This window comes from Euleptes europaea, chromosome 5 (assembly GCF_029931775.1).
Source record: "Euleptes europaea isolate rEulEur1 chromosome 5, rEulEur1.hap1, whole genome shotgun sequence".
Taxonomy (NCBI): domain Eukaryota; kingdom Metazoa; phylum Chordata; class Lepidosauria; order Squamata; family Sphaerodactylidae; genus Euleptes; species Euleptes europaea.
This window is the reverse complement of record NC_079316.1, coordinates 53158233-53173957: the sequence shown is the minus strand read 5'-3', so window position 1 is coordinate 53173957 and position 15725 is coordinate 53158233. Positions and strand designations below refer to the sequence as shown.

Sequence of the window (15725 nt, the reverse complement as noted above, 5' to 3'; positions counted from 1 at the left end):
TGAAATAAACCACAGAAGAAAGACAATTAACTTCAGCATCCTCTGTTGAAAGACAAAACTGAGGGTGCTACAGCACATTCAGTGATTTCTGTGTGCCTTTGTTCTGGGAGGGAAAGAAGGATGCAGATCTACAGACCTTGGAAAAGACAGAGCATGAAACAAAGTGGGGAGCTGGCCTTGGTACTATAGTGCTAATTTAATTTTACCATTTTAATCATCAGAGAATGCCAAGTTAACCCACACTATCCAATTTCTCCCTCCCCACACAGGAAAAACTGAAATTCAAAGAGTAATCAAACTGTAATAAGGCAGAAACATACAAATGTCTTATGAGTAAAGAAATCCAAGCTAAAACATAGTTACGCATGCTTGATGTGTAAAAACTGCACAGCTAAGAGTGCTGAATTAAACAGTCTTTCCCAAAAACAGAACAACAGACATGAAGCCAGGAAGAATAATTAACCTAAACTCTACAGACTAGCACCCTCACAGCTGGCTACATCAAGGCAAAGTAAAGACAGAGAAACTTGTTCTGTAATTTTTCAAATTCAAAGATTCTCTCTTCCTAATTGTCAGGAACCCCTAGTCCAAGGAATTCTCAGGATGGGCAAGCAACATAGAAAATTACAAAACTCTGGGTTGTGAGTCCTCACACCTCTGTCAGTAGCTGCCACCAGCTGCTTTGTCTACCCAAACAGCCAGAAGCCAAGGGGCAAGCTTCCAACCTTCCTGGGATTAAAGAAAGTCCTTCCTGCAAGGTAGACTACTTGCAGACTAAGTTTCACAAGAACAATTAACTTGGTAGCTTTAGCCACTCAGGACTAGGTACTGGAATTAGGCTGAAGCCACCTGAAGACAAAACACCACAATATTATAATTAAATTGAATTATTAAAATTGTGCAAGAATATTTCTTTAAGAGAACAGTGAGGATTAAAATAATAAAACTAAATCAAACAGGCTAATTACACAGTAATAGCATTGGTTCAGTTTACCAGATGTTACCCTTCTAGCTGAAGTCCTCCAGCATTCAAAGTTCACTCTTATCCAAGAACAAGCATGAACAGACAGCAAGTCTGACCCACAAAGCAGGCACAAAATCAAAGGTCCAAAGTTGGATCAAGGAACCTTGAGTAAGGCACCAAGAACAAAACTAGACTGAAAATGCTACACTTTATGGGCAAGGCTCATAAGAACGTAAGAAAAGCCATGCTGGATCAGACCAAGGCCCATCAAGTTCAACAGTCTGTTCACATGGTGGCCAACCAGGTGCCAGGTCTGAGTTGGCCTGAGCTCAATTGACCAATCAGATACATGGTTCATGATGTCAATTAACCACGTAACCCTGTTACTAGCCATGTGATGGGGGGGGAGTCAGAAGGGTGATGGCTTGACTAAACCTACCTGCAGCTAAGTCCAGCTGACTGCTCACAGGTTTTGGCTCTCATGATCTCATCTTTGCTAAATGGACGGAATATGGTTCCACAGTTCTTGGCCTTGGAGACCAGAAGGGAGTCAGGGTAGATACTCAGAGGGACTCATTAACTTCCTGCACCTGGATTCTCTTATCTGGGTTGCTAAAGGTCACAGCTTGCTGGGTTTCAAGCAACAGCACAGGTATTTTCCAAATTAAACTTTTCCATTGTAGGCCTGAAGCCTGAACCAATCTTTGAGAAAACAAGAAACTGAATTAGAAGGCTGTTTTTTGACACTAATCTTCCCCATTAAAACAGTATGGCTAATCCCAGAAGATGGAGAAGGTAATGAAAGCATATTTTTTTCTGAGCAGATTGCCACTTCGTCAGGAATGGCCTATGGATCTTTACAGAATTCCAAACAAGCAAGTCTGTTTTGGAGATCACATAGTGTTCTTTGTGTATTATGTTGCTTCTGACATATGGTGACCCTATGAATTCATGACCTCCAAAATCTCCTATCAATAATAGCCTTGCTCAGGTCTTGCAAAGTAAAAGTCGTGGTTTATTGAATCAATCCATCTAATATTGGGTCTTCCTCTTTTCCTACTGCCTTCAACTTTCCTATCATAATTGTCTTTTCCAGTAAATTTTGTCTTCTCAATATTGTGAGTGGTCTTTAGACTGATAGAATTGTTATAATAAACATTCAAATCCCAAAGGGGGGGGGGCAAGAAAGAAGGGCACTTTAATGGAATCAACAATACAATTTTGCATTTTTGCTAATTTTCTCTTTGACACAGACGAAAGCACTGTCCTGACATTTTCACAGAACTATCCAGAATGTAACTATCCACATCTGTCACACTTCAGACGCCATGCTGGTAAGCTCAAGTGAACATACAAAGCTCCGTGTGTGCAGGGACTTGTTCATTCTGCAAATGCGTATGGCTTTCAGCGCATATGAAATACTGCATGGAAATCAGAGCCCCACCCCACCTGTATGCATTCCTTGACCAGTATCCACATTAATTTCTGCTGCCATTCCATTGCTGTGTGTCTTCATATTATGCAATGTTCCTTAAAGATTTCACCGTCTACTTTTGATGGAAAGTTTAGCGTGATTCTGAATAATTCTCACGTGCTTTGGGCTGTTCACATAGTTTTGAAAGTCACTGATTAATCCGTTCAAAAATGAAGATTGACAGCCTGATCCTTGGGGCATCCTATTACTAACCTCTCTCCATAATAAAAACTGACCATTTGGAAAGATGCCATATTTGTGCCTCTCCTGCTTCAGTTGGCTAGAAGAATAAGTGCTGTACTTTTTCAGGAGTAGAACAGACTGGACAGGCAGCAGTCACTAAAAAACTGTACAATCCTAAACAGAGCTACAGCCTTCTAGGATTGCACCATAAGGTGCTGGTGCCTAAAGAGGAGTAACTGTTGCTCTTATGTGAGCAACAGTGCTGCTCTAAGCAGAGCTGCCATCTTCTAAGTTCACTGAAGTCAATGAGCTTGGAAGAGGGCAACCGCTTAGGATAGCACTGTAAATCATTTAACAGATGGTGGTGGCAGCTATAGGAGAGCTGTCGTAACTCACTCCATTTCTAATCCAGCTATGCCTTGGGGACCCAGCATTAAATGGAGAAGTGGGGACTGCCCATTTCTCTGACACCTCCATTTTACACAGGTTACTAAATGATAACACACTTGCCGCTCAGCACAAATGTACCCCTCTCCACCATTTGGGTTCTTTCTCTTCCTGTCCTTGTTATGCTGAAGTATCCTCCTCCCTAGTACATGTGGTGCAGGTTGGAAAGAATACATAATGGCCTATCAGTATTTCACACTGCTAGATGCTGAAAAGGACAATTTCATGATCCAAAGGAGTATGGCACACCTGATAAAAGCAGATAATGCTCTGACAAGAACTGCTGTTACTTTAACAATAAAATGGCAGGAAATTTACACAGCAGCCAAGCAGACGGTCCCGATTAAGCTCTGCTCCATGGGTGTCTTGCAACTGTTTCTCCCATGGTGAGTATGTAGGGCCACGACAGAATTCTGTCTTAGAGCAGAGAACAAGTACCAATTTGTGGCATGCAGCTGTCACTCTTCCACTTCAGCCATGCTGTGGTTCTTCAGCACTGGGCCCAGCTCTTTTGATGGGGCCTGGCACCATGACAGGGTTAAATTTCTCCCATTAGAGTAAGCAAGAGAGAGATCACCAAACAGATATGTGATTCTTGCCTCGTTTGGTGGAACATGAATTCTGCGGGGAAAACAGCAGGCACAGCACACACACTGAAGGGGGTTCATTTCTGACAATCTTGCATACACAGCCTGGATGAGACTCGCAGACGAGGATTTCACAGTGCTGCTGCTGTAAGAGGCATCCACTGCCCTCTACATGCCATTCAGCTCTGTCTAGCATTCCCACAGGATCAACAGATGTAGGAGCCTCTGATAATATGCACAGGGCTGTGTATACGGTGAAGAGGGATACCCCGAGTATGCAAACTGCATTGCATCCAAGGGTGAAACCAAGATATCTATGGTTTGCTGTCTGCTCACTCCATCAAGTGGATGGATTTCTGTCCTTGGGGGCTTTGATCAGAGGCAATCCTCTCACCACACTCCTCCGCTTTTTCATCTCACTGTCTGCACCGAGTAGCCCTGATTGAGCCCATCCATTCCAGGCAGGGAAATCAGCCTGTCAATCTCAATCTTTGCACCACTACCAAATATCCATCTCAGACTTGATAATGCTCAAGCATCCCCTGGCCAGGCTTTTATGTCCTTCCTCCCCCCCCCTCTTTAAGCTGCCACAGCCCTCCCCTCCACTCTGAGGCCTGCATTTCCTGCCAATTGTTCCTCTGAATTATTGATGCTGGCACTTCAGGAGCCATAATCGATAAAGCCAGCTTTTTCATCCTCCCCCATAATACCCACCCAGTTAAGGCTGCTCAGAAGAGGAGCTGTCTTTGGGCCACCAATGAGTCAGCACCTTTGTGGGTTTGTGCGCGGCAGCTATGATGGTGCTCTTAAAAAATGTGGGTTTCAAGGATGTCTGTCCAACACCATTAGTCCCTGGCATGGCGCACCTGTGGTGATGCAGCACTGCTTTAAAGCGGATGGCACCACCTTTCCAAATCACAAGGGGATACCACATTCCACCTTGTCAGGCCAGAAATGTGCCAAGGTTATTAAAGAGAGTGAGTTGCTGGCATACTGGGTATAAATAGCACTCACAAAAAATGTGCCAGGGAAAGAAGAGGATAACTCCAGGCATGTGCAGACAGTCGAGTAATGTGGGATATAAACAGGAGCAAGGGAACAACTAAGACAAAAATTCAAGTGGCAGCCTGCCATCTCACTATTATGGCCCCCTTATGGATATGCCATTCCTCCAGCCGTTCTTCCTGCATAAAACATTCCTTTTTGTCATCAAGTGAAATTGTGGGCAACAGATTCAAGTCAGACAAAAGGAAATACTTGTGGAATTCAGTGTCGGGGACATAGTGATGCCCACAAGTTCAGATGGCTTTAAAAGACGATTAAACAGATTAATGGAGAATAGATCCATCAATGGCTACTAGTCAGGGTGATTGAAGGGAACCTTCAGAGGTTGCAAACCTCTAAATACCAGAACTAGGAGGCAACATCAGGGAAAGCCTTGGCCTCTGTGCCCTGCTTGTTGGCTTTCCAGGGCAATTGGTTGGCTACTGTGTGAAACAGGATGCTGGACTAGATGGACCCCTGTGCAGATCTAGCAGGGGCTCTTCTTATATTCTTTTTTTTAAGCAGAAAAACACAGATGCTCTAGAATAATAAATTTATTTTCTAAATTTGGCCCAGCATCTTTTCCAAGGATTTCTTGCTGTTATATGTTTCATCACACAAAATGTTTTCTTCACCAAAAAAAAAAAAGCACAAAAAACGTTTTCTGTCCTCTTTCCACAGAATATTGCAAAAAGTTCTGGTTCATATTCTAGTGTGCACATAAAGTGCAATTTGGGCCACTGTTTGGCCTAATTGACAATGAAAACTACCCCACACATTGCAAGGGATCAGTAACGAAGGAGAAGCTGTCTTTCCTGGTGGGGCTTAGCCACTATTAATGGACATTAATGAGACGCTTCTGAGGAGACCGCAGGTTTCTCAGAACACAGTCTGAGAGCCACTCGTCTGAAATGTGAAACACCAGTCGTTTGTATTCCCGATATAACAAAATGATTTAAAAAGTTACTGCTGGGAAGGATGCCTTTCCAGTTTCATGCCTACAAATCTACCCATCCTTTAATTGTTAACAGCCAAGTGAAAAATTTAAGTCATTCAGTTAGAACAACGAGAACAGTTCAGAGTAACAGGAAAGGAAAATGGCAGAGGCCAGCTCCTTAGCAAATTCTTTTGTAATCATAATACTTGATATTTATATTGGATGGCAGAGTGTTCGGGTCACTTCGCATGCATCGTCTTCTCATAATCCTTAAAGCATCCATATAAGGTAGGTCAGAAAGAATTATTATCTTCTGTGCAGATATTGAATTCATGGCACAGGTGAAATTCAAATAAACACTCTCTTCTTAGCCACCATATGCCGTACCTCTTTTGTATATCATTAATGAGAGGACACTTCCTTACTAAGACAGGTTGAGTATTCCATATCTGGAAATCCAATATCCAAAATACTCCAAAATCCAAAACTTTTTGAGTGCCCACAAAGGGTAATAAAATGGCACGTCTGCAGGCCGGTCACACAAACGGCAGGTTTCCCACGATGCCCCACATACATAAAATTATTTAAAATATTGTATAAAAATACCTTTAGGCTATGTATATAAGTTGTATATAAAACAAATGAATTTTGTGTTTAGACTTGGGTCCCATACCCAAGGTATCTCGTTATGTATATGCAAATATTCCAAAATATGGAAAGAACCGAAATACGGAACACTTCTGGTCCCAAACATTTTGGATAAGGGATGCTCAACCTCTACTATATGTACCAGACTGTATGAGATATGTGTGTCACTTACTATGTATCAGGCAGAGATGCCATACATCCTGGACATGAAATAAAATAGGTACAGCTTAAATTTGGGGTTCTGGCAAGAGCACACATTTTTGTGAAGAAATTCTACCAGAATGGCAGCAGCAGCAACATGTGATAGTCATGGTCATCAGCTCTGGAGCTTTTTGAAAACACCGGATGAAGGTAATGAAGGTTTCATTACCAGGTAGTAGGGACAAGAAAAGGGGAATGACCATCTCTATCGTGCCTGGCAGCTTCTGGCTCTACACTGTGTGTGTGTGTGTGTAAAGTGCCTTCAAGTCGCAGCCGACTTTTGGCGACCCCTTTTGGGGTTTTCATGGCAAGAAACTAACAGAAGTGGTTTGCCAGTGCCTTCCTCTGCAAAGCAACCCTGGTATTCCTTGGTGGTCTCCCATCCAAATACTAACCAGCGCTGACCCTGCTTACCTTCCGAGATCTGACGAGATCAGGCTAGCCTGGGCCATCCAGGTCAGGGTGGCTCTACACTAATGGAGGCCAAATAGACTACCTGGATCTTTGCTCTGATCCAATAAACAATTATTTCCTTTGCAGCCATGAGGGTTAGAAACTTTTTTCTTAAAAAGAAATATGGCTCCTCCAGATAGATGTGTGTTCCCAACAGCAATTTCTGGTTGTGTCTGACCTTACAATTGTGGGTTACACACATTTCTGTTGATAGCGTGATAGTGCTAGTGGCTATTTGCGGCCCCTAAATCTAAGAGAAATATGTCCTCTGGCCCCCAGGAGGTACTGGTGAATAGGGCTGGACACACAAAGAAAAGGGGAGACAATATTCTGTGCCATACAGGCACAGAATCAGGCAACATAGCTCTCAGTTCATTTGCTCCAGTGATGACATAACCACCTGACTTTCAAACACAGAAGAAATGGTAAGAAAGGCTGCCCTGGAGATTGCCTCACTTCCTTGGCCCATACCACATGACCATCCTCCATCATGCCGTACATCACATTTGTAATCCTGCTGGGACATCGTGGCTGAGTAAAGCAGGCAACAAGGAGGCAGCCCCTTCTCCTTCTTTTTCCTCACAGGGGGATGTTCCAAATGCAAGTGCATCGGCTGCCTCTGTCCTCCTTCTTTGACCTGGCTGGGGACAATGACAATGGATCTAGACCCAGCTGTTTCCTCCTCTTGTTCAGCAGCCAGTTAGGGGCAAGCAGAGCTCCAGTAGTCCTGGCAAACATAGTCTGGCCCCATAGTCTGAACTCATCCACAATTAACGATGAAAGAGATCCTGTATGTTTCAATCTGTGAAGCACCAAGACTTCTATCCATTAGCAAAGCTTTTACTAGGATTTGAACAAAAGTCAAAGTTTTTGTGTGCTTAGCTTCCTTTCACAGCTACCCTGCTGAGAGCTTCTATATCAGCTGAGCAGCTCTCACAAGCCAAGATTTTTTCCAAACACTGAGTTCATCTTCTTCCTTTTTTATCCTCAGACAATAAGCCCATGTGTGCCCCAACTGTACTTTAGCCTTTGCACTGCTATGTCAATAGTGCTATTTTCTGTTCTCAATGTAATAGATTGAGGGCAACAATCTTTGCTGCAGGGAAGATAGCATTTTTGCAGAGTTTTAACAGAAATGTCTTTTGCTTGAATGCATGACTGAAAATTCTGTATTGTGCTAACATCATGGTGCTGTCGCATAGTGCATAAGAGAATGAGCTGTGCTTTGAGAGGTCACCAGTTCAAATTTCATTTCAGGCATGAACTCACCAGGTGGCCTTAGGCAAACTACTCTCCCTTAGATAGCCCCCATCTACAAAATGGTCTACTGGCCTACCTTACAGGGCTGCTGTAAAGAATTCTGTGATTGTACATATAAAGTACTCCGAACACAAAAAGAAGAAGAGTTGGTTTTTATATGCCAATTTTCTCTACCTTTTAGGGGAATCAAACCGGTTTACAATCTCCTTCCCTTCCTCTCCCCACAACAGATACCTTGTGAGGTAGGTGAGGCTGAGAGAGTTCAGAGCGAACTGTGACTAGCCCAAGGTCACCCAGCTGGCTTCATGTGTAGGAATGGGGACACCAACCTGGTTCACCAGATTAGAATCCACCGCTCATGTGGAGGAGTGGGGAAATCAAACCTGGTTCTCCAGATTAGAGTCCACCGCTCTTAACCACTATACCATGGTGGCTCTCAAAAGTGCTACACAAATGAAAACTTAATCTTTTTCTGCATGTTCAGAAAAACCCTTTTCTTAGCCACAGTACAGCCATGATCCTGGGATCAAAAGCACTGCTCTGACTTTTCCATGTCAGACTGTGCTACATGTACTAAGATGATCACCATGTCTGGTAGGTAGATTTCTCAATTCCTGACCCCTTCTCTGAACAAGCATGATACTAGTTGTATTGCTGCTGAACACTTTGATTTCTGAAAGCAGATCCTCCCTTGGAAAGCATTTTTCTTTCAGAGTTTAGAGCTTATTGTTTTATGTCAGGCATTTCAATGCATTTTCACCCCAGGGCTGGCAAAAAAAAAAAAAATCAATCTCCATACTAATATGCACGTATATGTGTGCACACACCACACCAACAGAGGACATAATGCATGTATCAGATGAAGTGGGCTTTAGTCCACCAAAACCTCTGTCACAATAAATCAGTCAGTCTAAAAGGTGAGGCTATCTACTTTTGTCACATTTACCAAGCATAAATGGCCTATGAGAAGACAAGAGACACTGGAAAAGTCGAAGGCAGCAGGAAAAGAGGAAGCCAACATGAGATGGATCGACTCTATAAAGGAAGCCACAGCCCTCAGTTTGCAAGACCCTAGCAAGGCCATTAATGATAGGATGTTTTGGAGGACATTGATTCATAGAATCGCCATGAGTCAGAAGCGACTTGTTGGTACTTAACACACACACACAAAAGGTGCAACAAGACTTCTTTTGATTTTTGTTGCAACAGCCTAACAGAGAGGGCTCTCTGGATTTTAGAATTGTTCTTAGACTTTTTAATTTGAATTTAAAACATGCTTCATCATATTGCTCATGTACTATGTCAGAAACCAGCATATGAGGCTAATCTGGTGAACTTGATTTGTTTCCCCAGTCCTACACATGAAGCCAGCTGGGTGACCTTGGGTTGTCACAGCTCTCTTAGAGCTCTCTCAACCTCACCTACCTCACAGGGTGTCTGTTGTGGGGAGGGGAAGGGAAGGTGATTCGGTTTGATTCTTCCTTAAGTGGTAGAGAAAGTTAGCATATAAAAACCAACTCTTCTTCTTCATCATCATCAAATAAATACACGTGGACTTAATACCAATGTAATAACTGGTGAGCCTAACCAGGTTAACATTCCATTTAAATAAATCATAACTTGATTTCTGGAGTATGAGGACACTGGCCTCGCTGACACTCCCTGAGCATCTCTCTTTGGGATGGGAGGAAACCTATACCTATGCAAGAGGGAGAACAGCTTATAATTTTTAAAGCCCTCACCAAAAGGATTGATAAAATGGGAAAGCAGGGGTCACACGTGCAGTGCCTGTCATTTTACAGAAGGACTAGATTACAGCTTCCAAATTGGAGTTGTACAATAAACACATTTTTCATTACTAAAATAAAACATGTTCATAATATGGCATAGGTAAGAATCCTGTTGCTCATCACTAATAAAATTTTGACACAGCCATGGGATGCCCGTGACATGTGAACAACCATAGATCCAGGTGGGGACAGATGCCTCAGAAATTCCTGATTTTCCCCAGGATGTCCAAGTAGGGTTGCCAACTTTTAAACGGGTCCCTTTTCATCTGCAATAGTTATTAGTTATGTTAAGCTTTGAAAAACCCCAACTGCAGATTTCTGCATAGCAAGTCTCTGTTAAAGGGACAGGACTATTTTTCTTGGCTAGATAGCAACCTTACATCTGAGGTAGTTCAGCAGGAAGCTTCCCAGACCCCAAACCGGGTCCATTATTGCTGCTTTCTCATGATTCAGCATCTCCCACCCTACCTTATACTTCCCTTTTCTCGTTCTGGGCAGGAGCCAGAAAAGCCAGCCTAGAGCTTGGCATGGACAGAGCAACGAATGGGATTGATTGTGGTCAACCTGGTGGCAGGGCCACATCCATTAGCATCTCGAAGCCATTAGGGGATTTTATTTCACCAGCTGGCATGGTGCAGCACTGCCTGGGAGCACTTTTGTGGTCAGAAATAACACATGGAGAGGGGTGCAGGCAGTGTGTGTGGGGGGGGAGGGTAGGAAGATCAGCTTGGACATGGGAATGGGGTGGGAGAAATGATTCTATCATGTGCTCCAAGCAGACTGGGTCAATAAGGGTGAGAAGAAGGGGGTGTGGCCATGTAGCCCTCAGAAACTAGTAAGGGACAGAAAGCCTGCCAAATAAATTTACCCTAGTACTACATGACATGTTCCTATCATCATGTATAATATTATCCTTGCTGGCATTAGACAAAGGTAGGAAGGCTAGCAGATTTTAAAACTACGATACAATACCTAAATGGAACCTCCAGGTTAAGAGGCAGTATCCCTCTGATGGGCCGATGCAAAGGACAAGACTGAGGGGATACCTCTTACTTTTAAGTCCTTCTTGTGAGCTTCCGGGGCATCTGGCAAGCCTCCATTGGAAGCAAAATATAGGACTAGATGGATCATGGCCTGATCCCACAAAGCAATTCTTATGCCATAGGGTGTTCTCTTCTGCTTTGTGTACTCTAGGAGGCCCATCTCTTGTCAAAAGAAGTTCAGACTCCACACGAAGAAGCCTCCAACCACAGCCAGGATCCAAGGAGCTCAGGGTGGCTTGCTGCTCTCCCCAACTTTCTAGGCTAGGGCCAAGAGAGTGAACAGCCCCAGGTCACCCAGTGGCTTTACAGCATTCTCACCACTACCCCACACTGGTCCCATGTATAAGGCATTTCTTTATGGTGCAACCTCGTTACATTTTACTGTGGGTCACTAAAGGAAGCGTTGCATGTTCTCCCTCTTAGTGAACAGAGTTTTCAACAAGGAGAATTAACCAAGGATCCCGAGTAAATACCATATTTTAGAAGGCTCTCTGTTCCATTCTTGGATCATCATATTTATATAACACACCTACTGTACAGGCAAACTAATTCCCCCATGCTTGTCAATTAATTGACACGACAGAGCCTGTCCTTCAAAGGAGCTGGGTCAAAGAGAGATGCAAGAAAGGAATAGAAAACTGTCAGCAAAAAGTTGTTCTCTATGAAGAGATTACAGTGACGTAGTCTGCTCCAGAAAGAGTAAAAGAAGAGTCTTGTGGAACATTAAAGACTAACACATTTATTGTAGCTTCAAAGGGTAGCCATGTTGGTCTGCAGTAGAACAGCTAGATTCGAATCCAGTAGCACCTTAGAGAGACCAACAAGCTTATGCCCTGAAAATCTTGTTGGTCTCTACAGTGTTACTGGACTCGAATCTAACATTTATTGTAGCATTAAATTTTCTGGATTCAAGCCCATGAAAACCTTTGCTACTTTTTTATTCTTTAAGGTGCCATAAGACTCTCCTTCTCTCTGTGGATGGGATTTAGTCCTCCGGGATTGCTCTCAGAAGCTATTCTCCAAATAGGAATAATGACATGGGAAAGATTTATGCACGGTTCAACAAATGAGAGAAAGGGATACGGCAAGAATCTTCAAAAATATATGTAGATATACAAATAGGCATGTACAGGTTCGCCATGTGCTACAACATGTGATGACCATTTAAAAAAATCTCCATATCTGGAGCTTTGAACCACATGGTAAGATAATTGTTATCATGCTCCTTCCAACAACTTTGAAATCCAGGGAAGTGGTGATTGATGTATAATAGTCAATTTTGGACTAGGATCTGGCCCAGGTTCAGTCCCTGTTCTGTCACAAAGCTCGCTGAGTGACTTTGGGCCAGCCACTCTCCCTCAGCCTAATCTACCTCACAGGGTTGTTGTGGGACTAAAAAGGAGGAGGGGAGAATGAGTGATAGACACCACCCTGCTCTCTTTGGAGGAAAGATGTGGTAAAAATGTACTAAATAAAGAAATAAATCATATGGCCAGATAAACATCTCACCATGTAATTAAATCCACTATATGGCAAGGTTTTAATTATCATTTTACACATTGTCAACACCTAGAGAATGAGAGGGTCTCCCGGGTTTAGAGTAATTTTATTCCTAAACAACTCTATGACCTTGAATTCCTTTTTTGATGTCACCTATTTCTTCTAACGTAACTGGTCTGCAAAGTATTAGCATTATTTCTATATCATTAATGAGCTACTGGTTACATTAGTGGTAAAGTATTATAGTTTCCTTGCTCTGCAGACGAATTATGTACAGCCACAGCTGCCCATGAAACAGACTAAGATAGTCGCCCAATGTTCACTAGTTACAGTGAACACACATACAATTCATGTACACTTTATTTTTCTTTATACGTGTGTTGAGTAATTCTCATGTTACATTCAACGCATGTACAGCTGAATGTGTGATTTAAACCCTTCATTCATCCAGGCATTGGTCCTGATTTCATTTGTAAAGCGAATGCACATTGGCCATTTCTTACAAACAGAAGTATGTGTGTTGACTGTAACATGTGAACAGCTTCAGTGTTGTAGCACAGATATGCAGATGAAGGGGTGGGGGACTCTGCAGGGCCTGTTGCATTCCCAGCTATCAATGAGGTTTCCTACATCTCCTGCTATACTGTTGGGAAATGTATGTCAGTCAGAAAAGTGGAAGTGTCGTTACCCCTGAACATGCCACCTTTGCAACTGACAGCCTCCAGGTTGTAGATGCAGATGGGCACACCACTCAAGTGGCAGGAAAGGAACAGAAAGCCCAGGCCTCCACTTCCAAGCACAGGCCTCCACTTCCAAAGCCAAACACTAACATAGTCCACTCCAGAATAACAGCATGTTGCCAACTGAGTCATCTGCAAAATGATTAGATCCCTTCCTCCAATGTCCAACTCCCTAGACAGACCCAATCTAAAGAAGCAACAAGTAGGATTGCTATAGATCTCTGGACAGAATGCCTGCACAAGGAGATAACACAGCGGGAACAGAAAAAGCAAGGAAAGCATCAGAGTTCCAGCAAAGCATGTAATCCATTTTCATCACAACTGACTTGCCCCAAAGTGACTCTTGTGCTCCAAATTAATAGGAGGAACTGTGAAGGAAAGGCCTCATTCAAGCTAGATGCTGGATCAAGAAGAACAAGTCTAAGAGGACATCCAGTGTCCCCTGTATGAAGTATGATAAAGATCTGTAACAAAATCTCAGGAAATAGCTCCTCTGAAACCAATGATACAGAAACTGGTTCCTGGAAGCAGCCTGACACAAGACAGGAGTAAGCAAAGAGCACATAGGATTAAATCATATCGTACACAGGGCATTTTGCCCAAATTGAATCTATGTTGGACTGGCTTTCTCATCCATCAGTTTCATGTTGCTCATGATCTGAAGAATAATGGATAATAGTCAGAGTCCACTGACAAAGCCATTTCAAGAAACTGGATCTACTCAAAGTATTTTCTCACCTCCCTCAGGAGGATATGACTGATATGATTCTACCTCTTACTCATTTCTTAATTTCTTAGAAGTATCCTACAACTAAGATGCAGATCACTTTAACACCATGGCCAGTGGTCCATAAGCTCTGGACAAATAAGTCTGTCACCTGCTTCCTCTGGTAAAGGAAGCAGGGGAAAGAACTCACAAAGCAGGAGGGTGTTTGGCTTTTGCCCAGAAGAGTGCACCCAGCAATGGCAAAAATACCCAAAACAAACCCAGAGCTCATCAATACATGCACTCTTCTCAGTGATGTAAACAGACAGAGCATGCTCACCAGTCATTCAATACTACTTACACTTTCGTTTGTTGTCAATAATATGCTAAATGCTGCCTCTACAGCAGAGTGTACTCTGAATACACACAGAGTCTCCCATTCATACACACCATTTCAGTTTACCAACGCCCCTTCTCCTCCCTCGTACACCACAGCCACGTTTTCACATACAGGGTGTTCCACTAATGATACTAGCTTGGCATCATGCTCACACCCACTTGGACAGACACTAACACAACTACAGATCTAGAAGAGATTCAAAGCCCCCTGGTTTCCTGCCTCTTTAAGAAGCCATTCCTCTGGCAGGTGCCCAGCTGCCCAGGACTTGTTTGTGGCCCAAACTGCTTGCCTGCTTGGCTGTGCTCTGCTCCCCCAAGATTCACCTCTGCGGTGCAGGAGCTCCATGCGCTCCTCTCGTTTTTTTTACTAAGAGTGAAAACTTCTTTTTCTAAGTTCCCACATCTTTTTCAAGACAGGCTTTGCTGCTAAAACAGCAGATCTCTTTGACTGCATCCACCTCCGATGTTCGCCCTACACACACAGACACACAAATATCTTTGCCTTGCAGTTATGTGTTGCGGCAGAGGCTCGGCAAGTACTTTCACTACTTTACCAGCCAGTATCCTGCCCAGATTAGATCTGGCTAATCAAGACTAATCCTGGAACCAGCCCTGGAGGTACAGATTAAATCAGAAAGGCTCCCTCCCCCCTGCTATCTTGGCGCATTACCTTCCAAGGAGACAGGTTCAAAAAGCCCAAATTGCTCCAGCACTTTGACGAACAGGACCAAAACCACCAACACGGCGATCATCTCCAGGCCTTCCAGGTTCATGATGAGTGGGACTCATGGCACCAAGGCCCCTCACTCCAGCTCCTCACTCACCCCGTCCCCCAGCCAGAGTCACCCACATGCCAGTGGGTGCCTGGGTCACTGGAAACTGTGCTGCTGCTGCCGCCGCCTTCAGACCTGCTGTTGAAGACTGCCCTCCATCAGTACTGGGGTACCTGCGGCCCTCCCCAGAGTAGCAAAGGGGCACGTTGGTGGTGCCTGTGGAGGGGAGAGAGCAGGGTCACGGAGCAGGAGAGGGAGTTTGTTGACAGCAGAGTCCAAGCTGTGTTTTCCTGGCTTGCAGAGATGGGAGTGAGAGTGAGACAAGGAACGTGGCAGAGCCAAGGGAGGGACGTGGTGTGTGTGGGGGGGGAGATGTGTGCAGAAAAAGCCCTGCCCTCCCATCCCATCCCAATGACACCAACTCCATTGATCTGCTTAATGCAGTTGCTAAGGAGATGGGAGATGGAGAGTTAAGAGGATCTTGGCTCAAGTTCAGAGAGTTTCACTGCGGATGGGAGGGGGGCAACGTGGAGAGACTCTTATGGGAACTCGCAGGGTGTAATGTCCCAGCATTAC

The 15725-nt window shown here is 43.8% G+C and overlaps 1 protein-coding gene across 3 annotated transcripts in view; it reads right to left on the bottom strand.

Moving 5' to 3' along the window:
* KCNIP2 (potassium voltage-gated channel interacting protein 2) overlaps positions 1-15725 on the bottom strand; it is a 132298-nt gene that overhangs the window by 22457 nt on the left and 94116 nt on the right. Inside the window, exon 1 of one of the 3 annotated variants that reach the window (XM_056849582.1) lies at positions 15047-15179. The exons of the other annotated variants lie outside the window; for them this stretch is intronic. Coding sequence (XP_056705560.1) covers positions 15047-15149 — 103 coding nt within the window. The 5' untranslated portion in view covers positions 15150-15179. Of the gene's footprint in view, positions 1-15046; positions 15180-15725 lie in introns of those variants that run through there. 3 annotated transcript variants of the gene reach the window in all.